The sequence below is a fragment of the Caretta caretta genome, chromosome 22 (genome assembly GCF_965140235.1).
Source record: "Caretta caretta isolate rCarCar2 chromosome 22, rCarCar1.hap1, whole genome shotgun sequence".
NCBI classification, from domain to species: Eukaryota; Metazoa; Chordata; order Testudines; family Cheloniidae; genus Caretta; species Caretta caretta.
The window spans coordinates 16,743,913-16,764,719 of record NC_134227.1 but is presented as its reverse complement, the minus strand read 5'-3'; the positions used below and the strand labels follow the sequence as shown (position 1 = coordinate 16,764,719).

The window sequence follows — 20,807 nt, the reverse complement described above, 5'->3', positions numbered from 1 at the left end:
TAAATCTGCTATTGTTTTGGATGATTTGATCCTTAATAAAAACAAGCAGGTCCCCGGAACGATGGGATAGTTGGCAGATAAAACTACAGGCTTTTTATCAAAAGGAAGTGCCCAGAAATCTTCAACTAACTCGGCTTGTAATTTGAGGGGAGCTACTGGGGTTCCCCTCAAATTACACAACTCACTGTTTGACAAGAAATATCTTTGAGATTTGTAAGTCATGCAGCCTAACAAATCTAGCGTTCTATTACTGTGCACGTTACGCCCCTCGTACTAACTGGAATGGAAAAAGGAAAAAATGTAGGTTGAAGGATAGCCTACAGATGAAATGACTGTCCTGGGACTCCAGAGATCTGGGTTCAAATCCTGGCTCTGCCCCATACTTTCCCCTGGGACACTGGGGCAAGTCACTTGTTCTCTGTACCTGGGTTTCCCCATCTATAAAATGGGTATAATTAGACCTGGAAGAGCTAGATTTTTATTGGTAAATTTCAATTTCACTGACCACACCAAAACTGACATTTCCATCCATAATAATCAATTTATAGATCGGCAAAGTAAGAGAGATGCTGCTTGAGAACTTTTCAGAGCTTAATTTAAGGATGTTTACTTTGTATGTTTTGATGTGATATTGACCATTTATGTTTTAACTGTTGTAAAGTGGTCACTCGTTGAATCTCACTATCGACTATTAAAAAATGGTCTGGTCCCTCCTAATTTCCTGCAACTGTGAAAATTTGATAAACATAAACTTAATCATCACTTTGTACAACTGAAAATGTAAATTGATGCTTAAAAATAAATGTGTTGAAATTATTTTAAAAAATCAAAAATTGAATTCTCCCAGGTGTAGGTATAAAATTTCCTGTGTCTGTCCTGTCTAATAAGACTTTATCTACAGCACCTGGGTTGATGGGGGGCCCTGATCTCAGTTGGGCCCTTAACACTGCTGTATTACTGCCAGTCACAGTGCTGGTTGTTCCTCCCTGAGTCCTTCAAAGCAATGCACTACCTCCGACTTCCTAGGCTGTGGCTGTCAACACTGATTCTTGCAATCTATGGTACTGGCAGCAGTAGATCAAATGTCATGACTCTGCCGGTTTCTCAAACAGGATTTGAGCCTGGGGTCTCTACAAGCCTGGCCTACCTCAGCAAAGGCTCAGGCATGTAGAAATGGGGAAAAAGCTGTGTGGGAAAAGTAGGGTTGTTCCCTTACAGGAGAGGTTTAGTTTCATCACCCCTAAACTATGAGCTGCTTGAAATAATAGGAGCCTATACCTGATCTACCAGAAAGCCAAGTTTGAGTGATACATAATGCACGGCACAGTGCATATGGGAACTGAGCCATGCTCTACAGCACAAACCACACCCGGCCAGGCTTAAATGTCTCATTAGGTAAAGCTTGATAAATGTTTCTCTTGTTGCAGATGTGGGGGACTGCTTTCATCTCTCTCTCCTGCGTGAATCTGAGAAACATACACCCTACCCTGAGGAGGATTTTGTGGGTGCAGTGATGAGCCTGGGTTGGATGAGCAGAGGCCACTGAGTGCTTCGGTGTGGTTTAAAAAAAAACCATCAAAACGCTCACCATTTTCACTAGCGAACACAAGAAGGCCCTTTAGTACAGCAGCCTTCATTGTCACATCCCCTGAAGAGGCAGATGATCTACATAATTTACATGTATTGTAGTAGCATCTACTGCCCCCTCCCCTCCGTGTTCAGGGCTCTAAAGGGTACGTCTACACTGCACACTAGGTCTGGGATCTGATATGAGTTTGAGCCCAAGTCTTCCTTTCACCACACACAGATCAGGCTGATTCAGGTCAGCAAGCCCCCCAGGACCCAGGTTGAGGAAGGAGGGGGGGAGGGTATCCGACCCTGAGTCCTGCTGTGATGTAGGTCCAAGCCCTCTTATTTTGCAGCGTGGATGCAGTTAAAGCTGCAGAACTACAGCAGCAGATCTGTCGAGGGCCGTAGGGACTTGTTTGCAAGGCTGTGAGTTCCAGGTCCAGCCGCTCTAAGCCTAAGTTTACGATGCAGTATAGACGTGGGCTTGGAAACACTGAATCTGTGGCCCAGGATCCCAGGGACAGTGTCAACACGCCCTGTGGGGCTAGGTTCTGTTCACACATCAAGGAGAAAAGGAGTCCCTGCCACAAGACTTTCCAATCAAAGCAAAGCTCTAGGTTTTATAACCACTGGATGGATCTCTGTGGGAAGGAAGGTTGAGAAAGGGGGTTATGCTTTGCTGCCCCAGATCTGGGCATGTGAAGTTGTGCTTAGGGTGTATGGCTCTTTTCCCCCCTCTTGCCTCAATCTTTACGTAAGGAACAGTGGCTGTATATTGATTTAATGGGACTGAACTACCAGAACGGACATACTGGGTCAGACCAAAGGTCCATCCAGCCCACTATCCTGTCTTCCAACAGCGGCCTAGGCCAGGTGCCCCAGAGGCAATGAACAGAGCAGGGAATCACCAAGTGATCCATCCCCTGTCGCCCATTCCCAGCATCTGGCAAACATCAGCTGTCTGAGCTGATGCACAGTTGCCCCTCCAGTGAGTCAGTAATGCAGCCAGTTAGTGGTCCCTCCTTCCCCATGCTCTGGATCAGCACACAGGGTGGAGTGGGTTAAGTAGTTCTCTTTCCCTACCTCTATTTGTGCCTGGGGATGTCCTTCTCCATGGCCAAGCACGGCAAGGCCCTGATTCGGCTGGGGGGTGTCTTTCGGGGTGCTAATACTGTAATACACAACATGCCACTGTAAGTCACAGCCTCTTCTCCTGTGCGCTGGGAGAGACTGCGGGGAGGGCAGGGGGGGGGGGTTGTGTTTCTTGCCCCACCCGCGCCAAAATAAATAAATAAACAAATCCCCCCCCCCCCGTACGTAGGGGTCTGGGGGGGGAGTTTGTTCTCTTCTCCCCGGCAACTTTCTGCTCCGCTGGCCCCGTGCTGCCGTCCGTCCTCCGCGCCAGCAGGCGACTCTAAGCCGAGATCCTCCCCGGCTGCCTCCTGCGCGGCGCTCTGTGGTTCCTGTGGCCGAGAGACGCTGTTCGCTTCCAGGGGCGGAGGGACCGGCGGGGTCCCGGCGGAGGCCTGGCGCTCTGGGCAGGTAACCTCGCCAGGCGCGCCCGGGGGGGCCCCCCTCTCTCCGGGCCCAGGGGGCGCCCGGGGGGGCCCCCCTCTCTCCGGGCCAAGAGGGTGCATTGGAAGCCCCATTCCTCTAGACTAAAGGGGGGACACGGGGGGTCCCCCTCTCTCCGGACCCAGGAGATGCATTGGAAGCCCTAGTCCTCTAGACTAAAGAGGGCTCGCGGGGTCCCCCATCTCTCCGGCTCAAGGAGGCGCACGGGGAGGGAGTCCCATCTGTCTAGATCAAAAGGGGCCCACGGGGAGGCCCCATCCCTCTAGACCCAAGGGGGCACACGGGGGGGGTCCCCATCCCTCTTGACCAAAGGAGGCGCATGGGGATCCCTGTCTCTTTGGACCCAGGGGGTCCATGGGTACCCCATCTCTGCAGGCCAAGAGGGTGCATTGGAGCCCCATCCCTCTAGACTAAAGGAGGTGCACGAGGGGGGGTCCCCCATCTCTCCGGCTCAAGGAGGCGCACGGGGAGGGGGTCCCATCCGTCTAGATCAAAAGGGGCGCATGGGGGGTTCCCATCTCTCCAGGCCAAGAGGGTGCATTGGAAGCCCCATTCCTCTAGACTAAAGGGGGCGCACGGGGGTGGCATCTCTCCGGACCAAGGGGGGCGTTCACCAGTTTATCCTGCCCGGGCTCAGGGTGGCGATAAGGGGTTCCCCATCTCTCGCCGCACTGGTTAGTACAGGGTGGGGGAAGAGACCCTCAGCATTGGGGGCTGCTTCCTTATTAGACTGGGCAGCCTCCCCCCCACCCCCACCCCCGTGGAGAAAGGCGATCCAGCTCTGCTCCTCCTTGCATCACGCAGGATACAGCGATCAGCTGCTCCTAAACTCCCTCCTAGCTCAGCAGGGCAGGGAGGGATGTTATTTCAAAGTCCTACTCGTGCTGTGTTCCCTTCCTGATGTATTATTTTGGCTGCATCCTTCCTCTGGCGCAGCCTGGTGCTAGGACGAGCCGAATGGCATTCGCCAGCTTCCAGCATGACAGGCTGCCTCTGGGAGTGATCTTTATTTCGTTATGTTCAGTGCTGGTCTTTACACGGGCTCAGGGCTGGACCCAAAGGCGATTCAGGCCCTAAAGATTCCTTCCTGCAGCTCAATTTTCTGTGCAATTTTGTCTCATTCCTCTCTTGCTCCCTCTGCTGTTTCCTGTGTCATGTAGGGAAAGCGTGAGCCCTGGTATCTGAGCTAGGATTCAGACTCAAACTAGATGGACAAGTCCTGCCTTGTACCATTAGAGTTGGCTTTTTCGGCCCCCACTAGTCCCAGCTCTCTACACCCTTTCCCTCAGCGATATCTTGGAGTACCAGTTACCTGCCCTATTCAAAAGAAACAGGAGCATCCATTTATTCCCAAGATTTTGGATCAGACATTTGTGCCTGCTATAACAGATGGAGAGACAAAAACAGTGACCAGCACATGTGCTGTGCACTCGCCTTCACCCTGCAACATTTTGAGTTTAGACTGAATATAAAGTAAATTGGAGGATATTTTGTGGTGAGGCGGGAGAGCGGCAGTAGGGAGGTGGAGCCCTGGTGTGATATGTTTTATCCTGGAGAGGAGGGAGTTACAGTACTGGGCTGGGATTCAGGAGATCTGGTGTCAGTTCCTGACTCCTCCACGCAGTCTCTGTGACACTTTGGCCAAGTCAAGGATGATTTAGTTGGGCTTGGTCCTGCTTTGAGCAGGGAGTTGGACTAGATGACCTCCTGAGGTCTCTTCCAAACCTAATCTTCTTTGAATCTAAGTCACTTAGGCCTGGATTGTCAATGGGAGAAATCCCAGCTTGCTGTCATCTGTAAATTTTTGTAAGTGTACTCTCCGCTCTGTTATTTAAGGCATTAATGAAAATATTGAATGGTACTGGACCTAATTCTGACCCCTATAGAGCCCCACTTTGGTTCCTTCTCCCAGTTTGACAGCGAACAGTTGATCTGCTTTTTGAGTGTGGTCTTTCAACCAATTGTGTACTTCCCTGACAATTGTTTCATCTAGACCACATTTCTCTAGTTTGCTAATGAGAATTTCATGTGGCACTTTGTCAAACCCCTAAGTAAAATCTGGATACATCCCATCTAAAGCTTTCTGCCATCTACTGTACTTGGCCAGTAACTCTGTCAAAGAGGGACGTTAGGTTGGTTTGTCATGATTTGTTCTTGACAAATCCATGTTGGCTATTCCTTATATCCATATTATTCTCTCAATCCTTTAATGTTTGTGACAGGCTTCACTCCTCGGGTGGCAAGTCCTGTAGGAGTGCAAAATATTTCTCTTGTTCCGACAGAGGTAGAATTGAGACGCTGCCCTCCATGAGCAATGTTACAAAGCAGGGCAGGTGATGCGACTGGCAGACCTTTCAGAGGCGGAAGGCACGGGAGGAGAGGGAACCTTGAGGCCCAGGGATGACGCTCTTATTTGGAGCGCAGTCTTAAAACTTTCTGAAAATGCAGCAGCCTGCCACTTAGGTAGAGTAGATGGCTGAGAACACATTCCACCTGTGCTCTGCCCTCTACTCTGGCTGCCAGTCTGATAATGGGTCTATTTCCAAGTCCTGGTCTTTAAGGACCCAACTGGGCTAGGACCTAGTGGCCTAGAAGACCGTCTCTCACAACACACCTCCTCACAACAGGTAAGACTGGTGAGGTTGCTTCAGCTGGCACTCCCCATGGGCTGCTTTCTCAATACTGGGCCAGCCACTGGAATTCACTCCTAGTGGGTCTAATTCTCATCACCTTCAGAGTGTTCCGCAGGATGCACTGCTTTCAGACAGGCTTTCTCCTAACAGAGTCATGGAGGGTTCCCTGGCAGTAAGGGTTAGCCTGTTCCAGAATTGAGAGGCAAGAGACCTTACATTCCAAACCTTGTGGATGAGTCCCAGTGTGACCAGGGGGAATTCATATCGCCTCTCTGTAGCTCAGGGTCCCCATCTGAAAAATGGAGATTATGATGCTGATCCCTCTTTTGGGAAGCGATTTGAGAGCTGGTGAGGCTGCTACTTATTGTATTCTATCCCATTGCCTGCAATGGTTCCCTACCCAAGTAAAATGGCTCTGTCAGAGGCAGGGGAAGAGAGAAGGTGGCAGCTGTAATAGGATTTGCTGCATGCTCATGTGCTATGGCAGCAGGTGCCTTCAAAATAATTTGTTATAACAAGCAGCAGCAGCAGAAAATACTAATTTATACAGGGGAGGAGTCAGAGCAATTTAGTGGTAAGTCTGGAAATGCTGTGATGAAGCCAACTGACTTTGCATGTGACTAGATTAACTAATCTTTCTCTGTCTCCCTGCCCTGTCCTAGGATGATGGCCTCTATGCCCCTCCGGGTGACCTGCAGTCTGATCTCCTGGCTGTCTCTCTACACCTGGTTCTGCCATCGGTATAAGCACCGTAGCTACGAGTGGAGCTGCCGGCTGGTCACTCTGACCCACGGTGTCCTCGCCACCTGCCTCTCTGCTTACATTGGTTTTATCGATGGCCCCTGGCCTTTGACTCACCCAGGTGTGTTATGGGAGTTTTGCCCCAGGTGACTGATCTCATGGCAGAGAGTAGTGTCTTCTGAGCAGCAGGAGCGCACCCATCTTCCTCAGTGGATCTTGCTGGCTGTTCCCTTCTTGGGCTCCAGCTCCAGCCAAAATGTAATTGGTTCCAGGAAGGGGGGATTCCAATTAGTGTTGTTAGTGCTCCCTTTGTCGCCTTCTTCTGGTCTCACTCTGAGTCTCTTTGCAGCCTGCTCCCTCTGGAACGGCTTCATTCAAACCCGCTTCTCTCCCCTGCCCTGCCATCAGATTGGCTATGGCTAACTCTCCCTGCTTCTTTGTCTGCACTGTATCTGTGCATTTTGCTGGGGATTTTAAACTCCTCAAGGCTGGGATCTCTCATTTATGCCCCAAAAGCAGACTGAAGTAAGTAGGTGCTAATCCCATGGAAGCCTCTGGGGCAAGTTCAGCATGTAACTGGTGTACACTGCTTATGAAATGGGTATGAGGGCAAAGTAATATTATTGCACTAAAGCTGTCACTCACCAAGCATGTAAGGAATATGAGAAACCTGCTAGTGAATAGGAAACTGAGCCTGATTTGTTTGTACAGGGAGGGGGATTATTTCATATACTTCTGAAGAATATGAGCCTCCATTTAAAGAAAAAATCTTCTAAGTCTTATGGTTGCAAAGACAGCATTCCAAATGTGACCCGATGCAGTGCTGCCTTCCTGAGTGCAGACAGACAGCCCAAGTGCCTCTGTTGCTGCTCATAGCTTTGTCTAGGCAACAGCAGTGTGAAATTGACAGAATTCTTGACACTCCTCACCCCTGCCCACAAGATTCTGAGCAGCTGCAGTGAAACTTAACAACCTCTTGTTAATTTCACTCTGCTACTTGGAAAAGTGCTGAGTGGTGATAGAGGAGGCTCCAGAGCTATTCACAAAGGACGAGGAGGAGGACACAAACATAGGCTGATTGATCATGGTGAGAAAGTACTAAACCCCTCCCCAACATGGGAAGAGAGAGGGAAGGTCCTGCTAGATTCCAGCAGCCTGAAGGGGGCTTCTAATGTATCAAATCTGTGAACCAGCAGCTGATATGCCCTAGTAGGAATCCCAGGACTTAGAGGATTTCGGGTAGTGATTTGCAGGGGAAAGGGCCTCTCCCCAGGCTTCTGCCTCTGACCATAGCTGTTGTGGTTCCACCTTCATCTCTCCTATCAGCCTCTGGCTAGTAGCTCTCTGGTAAGTATTTATAAGCACTATGACCATGACCGAGGGGACGGCCTAGAGTTATAAGCATCTGTTTCCAAATCACAGGGGCAGCTTCATGCACCAGTGCAGGGGCAGAGTTGGGCACAGTTTGTGCCTCCCCTGTTGAGAGGCTGCCAGGGGCCAGTACGGGCTGGTGCAGCTCTGAGGGCTGCCTTAACTTGAGCTCTTTCTTAAAAGACCCCTGTGAGATTTTTGCAGGGATGCAGAATAATGGGGACATAAGAATCCCACCTCCCGTTCCACCCCCTCTGCCCCTGCCCGTCCACCCCAGAACAGCCCTATACCTGGCACTCCTGTGGAGGGGGAGCTAGTAGCTCTGTTCTGGTCATAGGAGGCCCCTGCACTGGAGATATTCCCAGGGTTTGGGGGGGGGGGTTTACCTCTGTCCTGCAACCCCTTTCTGCCAACCGAACTGGCATAGAGGCTTTAGTGCTGTGAGGAATCGGGCCTGTGACCCTCTGGAGCCACAGGTTTGAATTCTGGTAGGGTGGCCCCTCTCTTAGAAGCTGCGGTCCTGTCTGCTGTGAACGTCATAGCTCCCCATGATGGAGGAGCGCTGTCCCTTACAGGGAGGATTTTCCTCCCCACAGTCTTATGTGCCAGCGTGCATCCGCGTTCTGCCCTCCACAGGAGGCCTTGCTACATTTGGTAGAGAAGTGGCTTATGGTGTGTTGGGGGGAGGCGCGTGTTTCTGTAATGCTCTCTGGGCTCCTTTTGGGACAGGAGGTGTTTTGCAAGCATAGAGGCCATTATTGTGACTTCCTCAGCTTTCCCTTGCTCAGTGCCAGGCGAAGCGGCCATTGCTGGAAGAGAACACCTTGCCCCTTCCGCAGATCCTGCCTGCCTGGTGTCTCCTCTCTTTAATGCACCAGCTGGTGTCTTTCCTTTCCAGGGTCACCGAACACAACCCTCCAGGTGCACGGGCTGTGTCTTAGCTTGGGCTACTTCCTCTTCGACCTGGCCTGGTGTGTATACTTCCAGGCAGAGGGCGCTCTGATGCTTGCCCATCACATGGTGAGCATCTTGGGAATCGCGGTGTCTCTGGCCCTGGGTGAGTCGGCTGCCGAAGTCAACGCTGTCATCTTTGGCAGTGAGATCACCAACCCGCTGCTGCAGGCCCGCTGGTTCCTGCGGGAGATGGGGCTCTACCACAGCTTCACGGGGGATGTGGTGGATTTCTTCTTCGTGGCCCTCTTCACGGGCGTGCGGATCGGGGTCGGGGCCTGGCTCATGTACTGCGAGCTTGTGTCACCCAAGCCCAGGTGGTTCATTAAGGTGGGGGGGGTAATTATGTACGCGGTCTCCTGGGTTTTCATGGTTAGCATTTGCCGCTTCGCTAGGAGGAAAAGCATGAAGAAGTACCATGCCTGGAGGAGCAGGAAGAATGAGGAGCTGTACTCGGAAACAAATGGGCATCTGAAGAGTCATTAACCCTGGGGACACCAAGTTCACGATCTTGCAAGAAGGGGCTCGAGCCCCTGGACAGGAAGGTCATTGTTGGGAGATGAGCCATTTAACATTAGAGAGAACTGAGCCAAGTTCATCCCTGGTGTAACACCATTGAAGTCAGTGGAGTTACACCATAGATGCATTGGGTTTGGGGGGTGTTACCTGGATGAGAATGGATTAGAGGTGTGCTGTGTGTATGTAGACATATAGCAAACTGTGTGAGTGGGGAAAGGGCTTAATTTACAATTAAAGCAGTTGCCAGGGCAGAGGTGTAAATAGCAGTGTTAGTGGCTGACTCCTTCAGCACTGATACAATCTTGAAGGAGATCAGATCTAGCACTAGGTCTCTGTGTTCAATGTACTGCACAGTGCAGGCACCTAGTGTGGCTCTGATTTCCTGTTCAGAAGAGGTGTGGTATAGTGGTTGGTGTGGGGAAACTGGGAGTCAGGATTCCTGGCTCTGTCACCAACTCGCAAGGTGAGCTGCTTAGCTCTCTTTGTGCCTCAATTTCCCCATCTGTAAAGTGGGGATAATGAGGCTGACCCACCTCTGTGAAGCGCTTTCAGATCCTTGAATAAAAGGGGGACTGTACATGCAAATGTGGTAGATATTTATTATTCTCTGGGCATTTTCTTTGGAAGAGAGAAGGTTGGTGGTAGAGCCAGAATGCAAGTGCAGGTTAGATAGCAGTTGAGTCAGTATTATTTTTCTTCTGGTCGCTTGTAATTCTTTATTTATTGTTTGTTTTATTTCTGTTACAGTAACGCCCAATCAGAATTGAGGCCTCAGCGTGGTAGGTGCTGTACAAACACACACAATGAGGCAGTCTCTGACGTGAAGAGCTTACAATGGCTTTTCCCCCCTAGCTCACTCCTTCCCACACTGATCATTAAAAACTAGACCCACAATGTCGTTCTGGGTTCCCTTTCTAGTAGTCGGGTGTCTAACCACTCCCATCACAAAAAGCCACATCAGCAAGTGGCTATAACTGGCCCCCTTGCTGACGGTCTCCGGAGGTGGGCTGCTCTGCCCATGGAGACTGCAATTCCCATTTGCAATGCTTCCCATCTGTCCAGGGACAGGGAATAGCACAGAGGAAGCTTGCTTTGCTGCTTCCTGTGCTCTGACCTGTGGATAAATGACATACTTCAGGCTTGTCAAACCAACATCTCTCACCAGCAGTAAATGTATGTAAAAACTAAATCCTTTAAGTAGGATGGGACTGGCAGCTCGCAGAGTAACAACCAGATCCTGACCTTGGTTAACCTAGTGTAAAGCCAATGCATTCCCACTGTGGATTTAAACCAGTGTATCTGAAACCAGAATCTGGCCCAGTGTTGCCTTTGCGAAAGCCAGCTGACCTGGACATAGGAAAGCTGTGTTACTGACACTGGCCCCATGTACAGATTCCGCTGTGTTGGGGAAACTGTGTTCTTTCGGATGCTGTTGTGTTTATCTCGCTGCAGTCTCTTAAGCACAATTTGGTTTTGATCCTGGCCCTTTTACGTGTGGATTCCGCCACAAACTAATCTACAGTTCATATTTCAGTTCTGCTGTAGACGTCGCCTGTTGCAACCAAAGAACTGACCTGCAAATTGCCACATGCCAGCTTCAGGTGAAAATAACTGACAGAAGGGCAGGCCAGTCCTCAAAGGGAAACTCCACCTATTTTGCTTGGTGCAGTGATACAAATGTTCACTCTTGAAGGGAGAAAGGAGGTTAGCAGAGGTAAGTGGTAATCAGGACTTCTGGGTTCTATTCCTGGCCCTGCTGCTGACATGTTTGTCATGTGACCTCTTTGCTTCAGTGTACCCATCTATGAAATGGGTATAATATTGACCTACCTCACAGGGGTGTCTTGAGGTTTATCAATAGGAAAGCACTTTACTTACCTATGGTGGGTATTTTCAGGTCTCTGGTGAGCAGTGCTGTATAAATGTAGAGTGTCACTGCTGTGATTTGAGAACTTTCCCCCATGGTATAAACTGTGAACTATAACTGGGACTAAACTTTCTAACTCAAATATGGCACTTCTCAGTCCCTGGCTTACTCAAATCACAAAACCCCAGAGGGATGCGATGCTTTTCAACAGTGATCACAGGCAGGTTTCTGAGAGATACCGATTGATACTGTGAACTGGAAATATATTTAGGGGCCAGTCCTGCAAACTTTTCTCAGGTAAAGTTCCTGTTTGATTAAAGCGAGGGTGGTGGGGTTGTTTGCCCACGTGGGGACTACAGGAGTACCTCTGGAGTCTCAACCACTTCCTGCAGTGGGCCTGAACCTGAAAATCTTTTTGGTGTGGAACTCTCATCAGTCAATAAAGGCTTTGTGCAGGGAAGGCTTGCAGGTTGGAGTCTCAAGTATGCTAAGAAGACAGCTGAGCCTGGTATGTTCTCAGTACAGTTTCTAACTACCGGCCAGGAATGGTTCCACATGCAGACCTAATGGTCTGGATTGAGACCTAGATCTTCAGAGAAGTTTGGTGTGCAGTTGCACTCACAGCTGATGCACAAATGGTCGAGTAGCCATGGTGGGTGAGTGCAGTGGAAGTAACAGCACATGCAAATTAGATATGCACTTTGCACAAGCCATTGTGCGCTTAGATAAATATGAGCTGTAATGGCCAAGGAGTTCCTTTATTTGTGCTTCCGAGAGTAGAAAGGGGACCTTGTTGCAGAGCCTCTGATCAATATCATGACTGTTTAGCATGTTATACAAGGGTGCCAGAAGGAGTAATTGGCAATGGCTTTGCAGAAAAGAGAGGGCAAGGATACTTCTAGCAAAGGCCGTGTAGTGGCTGCAGTGGGCACAAGTACAGAAGCATGAGCCCAGGGAGAGGGAAGATACCTTGCCATCTGAGTGAAGCACAGGGTGTGAGGGAATGTCCTAAATTACACTGAGTAGAAGGGCTAACCCATGGTGTCTGGAACACATGTGTGGGACTAGTGTGAAATACTAACTTGTGTTTGAATTACTGTGTAATAATTACTGATGTTCCACCGGTGGATGGTGTTGAAGCTTTCTATGACATTTTATAAAATAAAGACACTTTAACTATACAAGGAACCGAGTATCTCTCTCTCTAATGCAGTTTCTTCTTTTGAAGGTAAAATGCTGGCTGCCAGATGAGTCAGCGTGGCCTAGATCCGGGGTTCTCAACCTTTTCCTTTCTGAGGCCCCCTCAACGTGCGATTAAAAACTCCCTGGCACACCTGTGCCACAACAACTGGTTTTCTGCATATAAAAGCCAGGGCCGGCATTAGCAAGCAGGGCAATTGCCTGGGGCCTCATCCCATGGAGCGCCTCTGAAACTATATTGCTCAGGCTTTGGCTTTAGCCCCGGGTGGTGGGGCTCAGGGCACAGGCTTCAACCCCATGTGGTGGGGCTTTGGCTTTCTACCTTGGGCCCCAGTGAGTCTAATGCTGGCCCTGCTTGGCGGCCCTCCTGAAACCTGCTCATGGTCCCCCCAGGGTGGGCTCGGACCCCTGGTTGAGAACCGCTGGCCTAGATGAATGGGTAAAGCATTTGGGATCCATACCCACCAATCAATGAATAAAGTATTTGGATGTGCAATCCCTCCTCTGCCGGTTTCTCATTAAGGGGCTGTGAGCAAGTCCCTTTACCTCCATGTCTTTCAGTGTCTCCATCTGTAAAAGGAGGCTAGAGTCTACGTCACAGGAGTGTTGTGGAGAGAAAACAAGGAGTGAGAATGGATCATCTCAGGAAGAGAATAAAGGTCCCAAAGCCGGTCAGAACAAATGAGGCCATCTATAGGTATTTGGGCCCACTTGGGAGGTTTTCCACAGCAGCATATAGAGGGGAGGATTCTGGCCCTCATGCTGCCCCAGCAGTGTAGAGCTGTAGGAGAGTCCCAGCCTCGGGGATGGGAGGGAGAGCGTATTTGTGGCATTCAGCAGTCTGGGAATTCTGGGCTTCCTGCTGCATGGCCCGTAAACAGCCCTGAGGAAGCTGCTGTATGTTTGAGCAGTCCTCGGGGCTCTTCTAACTTATGCTGGGTGCCACTGCAGTCCCCACAGCGTCCCAGAATCTGGAGGGTGCAAAGATGGTGTGAAGACCTATACCCGGGCTTTATTATCTGTGGGGCACCTCTTATGTGGCACAGAGCAGAATCTAGCCCTGAGCTGGGGGGGAAACATGGAAGCAAGTGGTGGGTGTGACAGTTTTCAGGGTATCCAGGTTTGAGAGTCACCTTGTAACCTCCCCCGCCCCCATCACCAGCATGAGAAAAACTTTCTTGTGCTTAACTGGGTGTCAGCTCCCTGAGGCCACCAGCCTGTCAGCTACCCGCACATTCACCTCTGGGCTAGGCCAGTCCTTACTGTGCCATGCAGGCTAGTCATCAGAGCACCTCAGTCCCCGAGCCCCTTTGGAACTGTATGTTCCATCTGTTACCCACAGAAACACCACTTCTGCTTGTCTCCACCAAGGGAACAGTGTGCACCCCGATTTGTGTGATTCAGCTCAGGAACAGCCCCTGACTTAACATCACAGCACTCAGATATATTTATAGTAAAAACAACAAGTTTAATATCAACTATTTGAGAGAGTGTGTATAGATAATGGAAGGAAACAGTTACATATAAAACAAAACTGTAACACGCTTTCTAGAGCCTAAACTCACCAGTCTAACCTCCTTGTGGCTCATTCTCCAGTGTCCTGCCTCCCCGTTGACTTCACATGTCAATAACTTGCCGTCGTGTTGGCTTACAATGCTTACTTTACCTGCTGACAGAGAGACAGGTCAAAGAACCTCTTTTATCTGGCAGAAAAAATCCTGTTTGTCAAGTCTGCCTTGATACGGACTTTAAAGCACATTTTCAGTAGACGTATGTAACTCCTGACCTGGTATCTATATGTACATTTCACAATGATATGAACAATCAGTGTGACCCTGGCTTTCATTTAAGACTTCACCTGTTGCTCTTTGGTGAACCAGAATGTATATTCCAGAATCAGGATATTCTTGCAACCCCCTTCCCAGTTGGCATTTGGGGGTTCATGGATAACAGTGGGTTTTCCAATGCCATTGAAACCCATCTCATTTTCTATCTCCCCATTCTCCTTAAAAAGCTTTTTTTTTTTTCCCCCAAATGACCACTGTTGGCCCTAGAATACATATATATAACCTTCCCTTTCAATCCTCTGCCATTCTTTTGTAACTGATCCCCATATTTATGTTTTAAGAGGCTGGTATTTTATAAGATTCAGAGCTTTATTCCTTTGCAACAGTGGCCCAGGCACTGATGAAAAAGCTGAATGTTTTAAGACGTTAGAGTCTAGACTTAATACCAGCACTGTCAGTAGGTCTGTTTCTTGGATATGAAAGATGAGAGAATGTTTTAAGCCTCATGAAAGTCCTGTATACATTTCTGATCCTTCCAGACCTTGTGTAGCTTGGCTGGAAAGAAAATTGCAAAGTCTGCTGCCATTTCCAAAGAAATCAAATTGCAGAGAGAAATTGTCTGCATTGGCCTTGAGTTGCATGAGCAATTTCTGGGCAAGGAGGGACTCTTTTGATTATCCCGATATACCGTCACTTTTCTCCTTCCAGAACATAGTGTGCACGTGTTCTAGTGAATTAGCATAGAAGGAATTCGCTTTTTATGGGCCTGATCCTCTTCCCATTTTAGGAGTGGTTTGCTTTTGATGAGCATGAGCCTGACTCTGCTCCTGTCACACTACAATCAGAGTTTTGGAGTTGATTTGGTGGGAACAGAATTAAAGACCTTGTTAAAGACCTTGAAATAAGCAACTTGAGCTGGTCTGTATTTAAGATTACTACAAAATGCTTTAATTAAAAGGAGAGTATAGATGCTGGAACTGGGGGTCGTGTTGCACCCCCTGGCTTGAAGTGGTTTCCATCATATCCAGGGTTTATAGTTTGGTTCAATGGCTCTCAGCATCCCTACTATACAAATTGTTCCAGCATCCCTGAAGGAAAGGAACTTTTTATTCAGAATTAATTCAGGAGAAGTGGAGAAATTGTCAATTTTTATGGCATCCCCAATACCTCAAGCTTTTGGGACAACCTTCCTGACAAGTATAGTGTTATCTTTAATTGAAACTCCTGTCAAAAGGTTTCAACTCCTCCAGCACAACTGACTGTCCCGGTACATGATTGGAAATAGTATTATTTTCCAGCTCTGCAGGAACAACACAAGCCAACTCACACTTCTAGTCAGAAGGATGCTGATTTCAGGGCTTGTCTATACAGGGACACTTAGCAAAGTTTGGAAATTAAAACCAAAGGAAGACCATTTTAATTCTGAATCATTGTGTTCACATAAGGGTTTAACGTGGTTTAGCTAATCCACTTTAAAAGTTAATTCAGGTTAATTTTCCTGAGTACACGAGCCCGAGCTGTAGCTCACGAAAGCTCATGCTCAAATAAATTGGTTAGTCTCTAAGGTGCCACAAGTACTCCTTTTCTTTTTTCATAAAAAGAACGGCTCCATGACAGAAAGCACAGTGTGTGGAGACTTGTGTATACTTAAAATGTTTTGCTGCTTTAATTATGACAGTACAGTTAAAGCAGCAAAACCCTTCTAGTGTAGACACAGCTATATCCATATACAAGAGTGTGTGAACTAGTACAGTTTATTTTAGTTTGGGGCCTATAATAAGCTATACTATTATGTCACATTTAGACCATCACAACAGCATCTATAGTAGGGCTTTTTCCACAATAGTCACATGATTGAAAAAACCACACTCCTAACCAACATCGTCTGCTGATAAAGTGTTTAAGCACAGACCACTCCTGGGTATGTCTCAGCTAGCAGTGTGTGATGAAATGAACACAGAATTGCTCCCTGCTGACAGCAGAGCCATTGGCTCTTTAAAGGTGCAGCATACAAAAAGCATCCCAGTTACATAGCTCTATGCACAACAGCAAGAAGGCTCCCACTCACCCCCTTCCCCAAATTCCTGATTGCATCAAAATGGCCTTTAATAGTGACTGATCAGGCATCATATCAGCTTCTAAAACAGATCCTGTCTAGGTCAACGTGAGGATAAAAGCAACAGCCAAATGTCTGACTGTAGAATCTCCCCTTTTGAGTTGTGGATGGCTCAATGGTTAGGTTCATAAGATACATGGCTGTCTTGCTTCTGGTCATAGCATCGGAGCCAGCTTAAAGCAGACTCAGAAGGTAAATCTCAGCAAAAGGCCAAGTTCAAAGTAAATTTCCAACTGGCTCAGAAGGATATAACCCCAAGTAAGTTCCCTGGGATCAAAGAATACTGAACCAAGCCCTAGCCCAGAGCAGATTAGATAATGCACAGGTGAACTCGATTTAATCGAAGCTCAGACAGCTACCAAAATCAATAAGGCAGGAAGATTTAAACTGTGCTAAGCGTGAGAGCAAAACCAGCCTTAACCTACTCCCAACAGAGGGGCAACTAGCGAGCTGTATGGAAAATTAATATAATCAATTGCATTTTGGAACCAGCGAAAGGCAATGCTTAGTGCTCTATGCCACAAAGCCAGGCTGTGGTGAGAGCTTCCACTTACAGTCAGGTGACTGCTTTCCATGTTTTTAAACATAATAAGTGGGTTGGTAAGACCCAGCATTGTGATTTGTGGGGAGCAGTTGGCTTGGCAGCAGATGTTTCAGCTATGACGGATTCGTGCGTTGCAAAGTGAAAATAGCTGAAAAGCTGCTGATAGATCTGTTTGCAAGTTGAAACAAATGGATTAACTTCACCGCCTAGCTGCTCTGTTTCAGATCCTCATGCTTTGTTCCCTCTGGGCGCAGTTCTGTAGCCAGAGAGAGTGCTGGGGACGGTCTAAGCAACCAGTCTGTGTTAGGTAAACTTCATGGCATAGCAGGTTGCAATGCTAGCAGCATTACCTCAGCCTTTCATCCTTCCTCGACAACTTAAGGTCAGTGTGTGGGAGACTCTTACAGGAGACTGTTAAAAAGTCAAGGATGAGGCCTTAGAAACCAAGGCCCTCTCTGTTCGTTTTATGTGTTAAAAGTTTAAGGCACATTTTGTAACATTAGGTGTTTCCGCCGGTGTCCAGAGGCAGAATTTCCCGTTCACACCCTGTTGTGGTAGGTCCCAAAGAGCTGTCACCGCCCAGAGATGGCTGCACTTAACTGGTGCAGTGTATAGTTTGCAATGAAAGGTGTAATTTAAATGTAAAATATTAGTGTTTTCTATCACCAATTCTAAATCCATCACCTAACGGCAGCTGAGGTTGAGAGGGAGGCCTTAATCTCACAGATTACTGGGGATGGTAGAGATAATCCTCTCTACTCTCAAAATCTCACACATGCTTCTACCCTTAAATGGAATTAGGATTAATAGAGTTTAAGGCCAAAGGGACCCATATGATTATGTAGTCTGTTCTCCTGTAGTTGCAGGCCAAAGGAACCTCATCCATGATTTCTCCTTGAAGGCAATAACTTCTGTTTGAGCTAGAACATATTTTAGAGAGATACCTGGTCTTGAATTAAAAACTGCAAGTGATGGAGAAACCATCATATCTGTAGGTAAATTGTATTCATGGTCAATTACTCTCTCTGTTTAAAAATGTACAGAATGTAAGTATGTAGATTCCTCATAAACAGAATCTCTTTAATTAAACTACTTGCTCTGTTTATACCTAGGCCAAGGTTAAAGCTTGAAATGCTTCCTAATGCTGATTTTGGGTTTGTTTTTTTTTTAAATTTAATGCTTTCTTCATATTTTTGAAAATAATACAAATGAAAACAACCAAACAGACCTACAAAAGAAAGAGATGTTTATATTTAATCTACAATGAAACATGGAAAGGAACTGACCAGAAATGCTATACATACCTCAGCCAAATGGACTGCAGCATATACTGGCTACCAAAAATAAGGAAAAGACAACTGGTCAAAAATTTTCAATATCTGAAATGCTCTGGAGAAATAATTCTTCAAAAGTAGAATTTTGGCGGCACATAAAAATAGCGTTGTGCACATTTTTCCTGTTTGTTTTCCCCAATTAGCTAGAGAGCTATTATTTTTTTTTAAAACTTCAAAAAATGAAATTTTTGTCCAAATTTGAATTTTTGGGGGAAAATTTTTGCAAATTGTTACTTTTCTGACTTTTTTACCACTTCCAAAAAAAAGTTTCTAACTTACTGATCCAGATTCGCTACTCACGTAAGCAGTTCCGGCTCAAATAATTCTCCCGGAGTTGCTCTTGTGGTTGGTTTGGATCATTGTGTGTAGGGGCAGTTAGCATCTTTCAGGCTTAAAAGTCACAGTAAACCCAGGCACACCAAACAAACCACAATGGACCAGATCCTCAACTTGTGTAAATTGCTTTTGCTCGGTTGAAGTCAATGGAATCATGACAATTTAAACCAGCTGAGGATCTGGCCCAGTGAATCCAGAGCTGAACCCTAGAGTGTCAGCAAACTGGTCTGACTAGATCGCCCATAAATTCCATAATCTGAAGTTTGATTAAAAGACTTATTGCAAAAGTGTGGATTTCCTTTTAAAATGGGTCCCCTGGCCAGATGGGTGGTTTTCCGGTGGGAAGTGTGATGCTGGGATGTTCCAGCAGATGGCAACAGGTTCCTAGTGTGAGCTATAGGAGTAAGGTAGATTGGATCTCTTTCTTTTCTTTTCAGAAATAAACACTGTGTAACCATTTTGACTTGGGTTTGTATTTCCAGGAGTCCAATGTAAGAGACCTCAGAGGAGTTGTCCTTATACCATCCTTTACTGCAACACCACCTGAGGAGTTCTGATCCATGGGACAAACATCCTTCAATGAAAGAAGTTCCCAGTGCTTTGACACACTTACTTCTGGTCTGGACACTGGAGAATATGGTATAGAGAACAACCTTGCATTGCCCTGGAGAAACAGATTAGATCACTTTATAGCCCTTTTCCATTTCTAATATATGTTTCTATGAAGGTTCTAACTGTAAATTGCAGGCTAAATGCAATTTAGAACAAAAAAAAATCTATTTTAATTAGTAGTGCACAGTTTAATTGCTTATTGATTTTAGCTGCTGAATTTCACATTGTTAAACTGCACAAGCAGCAGAAATCTCATAAATACACACAGATATTAAATTAATAAATGTTACATTTGGAGGCACGCACCATTGGTTCCTAACAAAATCAACATTTGCTGAAAAGATAAACAGTACTTGCATAAGGGCTTGTTTTGATTAGCTGTTTCCCTTCTTAATTGTTGAATTAAAAATTAAAATGTCTATGTGACCCATGAGGAGAGAAAGTTAATCTCCACAACAGTGTCTTACATGGACATTTGTACTTCTTCTTGAGCGGGGGTGTGTTTTTGTAGAATGATTCTTTTAAACATTGAGGCAAGTCCTCAGCAGGGTGTAAATCAATTTAGCTTCATTGATTTTGATGGAGCTATGCAGATTTATTCCAGCTGAGGATCAGGCCCATTCTCTTTACTGTATTTGTGTTTACACTTTCTTGTTACAGACATATTTAAGATAGAAGATCAGCAGGAATGCTGCTACCTAGCCAGCAACTGTGGTTGCCAAAAGCTTTGTTGGCATGATATGATCGCCAATGATGGGCCAAAAATGAAACTCCAGCCTGACCAACTTAAGGACCTAGCGAGTGATTGATCTGGGTGTGGATTGATCTGCAAGGAGGCTATGTCCCTCTGAGATTGGTGATGGTGCTGGTGATGTCTTCCTCTTGCTAATTGTTATTGTAATGTGATTATTTTGTCATGCACAATAAAATACATTAAAGAAATAAAATAAAAGGACAACACCACCTGATATGCAATTACCAGCCCTGACAAAAAGCACAGGGTCTCCCAGAAACCCACCTTCCGTAAGATCATGACATCAGCATCATCAGCTGAAAGGAAACCACAAGGAATATATAGATCTTCTACGCACCTATGCAAATACCATGCATCATCTAGAGAATGGTTTCATTCCCCACTTCCCCTCTTACAATGAATCATTTTGAAAGAAGAAGTTAATTAGATACTAATACTGTCTCTTGGCTCACGCTAACCAGATCCCTGGTGAAAAATGTTATACCACAAGGTAAAACAGTACTGTCGCTTATTTACAGTAGGGCACTGTGCCGTATCCCTAGTGATCTGGTCACGGGCCAGTGTCCTAAGTCGCTTTGGCCTTGCCACGAGCATTTGATGCTTGGTAAGAGCAGCGTGTACAACAATTCTATGGCATTTGGTAAGAAAAGACTGATAGGCACTCCTGGTCGTAGAATATTGCTGCTAAGCTCTTGGGTTTGGGAGACTAGGCGCTGTCACCAAACTTTGCTAATGGAGCTGTGCCATGCACCCATGGCATAGTGCATGAACTCTTGCCACTTGATAACATGGTAATAACTTGTATCCTTGGCACTATGCCACATGGTAATGGAATTTCATGAACTCGTAGTATAGGGGTAATAATCTTTGGCACTTACTAACATGGCACTTGGGTGGA

The 20,807-nt window shown here is 46.9% G+C and overlaps 1 protein-coding gene across 3 annotated transcripts; it reads left to right on the top strand.

Annotated features, from left to right (window-relative positions):
- Window positions 1-3,012: 3,012 nt before the first annotated feature.
- Window positions 3,013-20,056, top strand: LOC125625519 (TLC domain-containing protein 5). 3 transcript variants are annotated; one of them, XR_012665744.1, is made up of 5 exons: window positions 3,013-3,111; window positions 6,440-6,639; window positions 8,788-11,073; window positions 12,988-13,097; window positions 19,026-20,056. XR_012665744.1 is itself a non-coding variant. In XM_048827678.2 (3 exons), the coding sequence occupies exons 2-3, from the start codon at window positions 6,441-6,443 to the stop codon at window positions 9,324-9,326; spliced, it is 738 nt and encodes a 245-aa protein (XP_048683635.1). In that variant the 5' UTR covers window positions 3,013-3,111; window position 6,440; the 3' UTR covers window positions 9,327-12,410. The 3 variants fall into 3 exon arrangements, 1 of the variants encoding a protein (XP_048683635.1); XR_012665745.1 differs by lacking the exon at window positions 19,026-20,056 and having other exon boundaries at window positions 12,988-13,257; XM_048827678.2 differs by lacking the exons at window positions 12,988-13,097; window positions 19,026-20,056 and having other exon boundaries at window positions 8,788-12,410.
- Window positions 20,057-20,807: the final 751 nt, after the last annotated feature.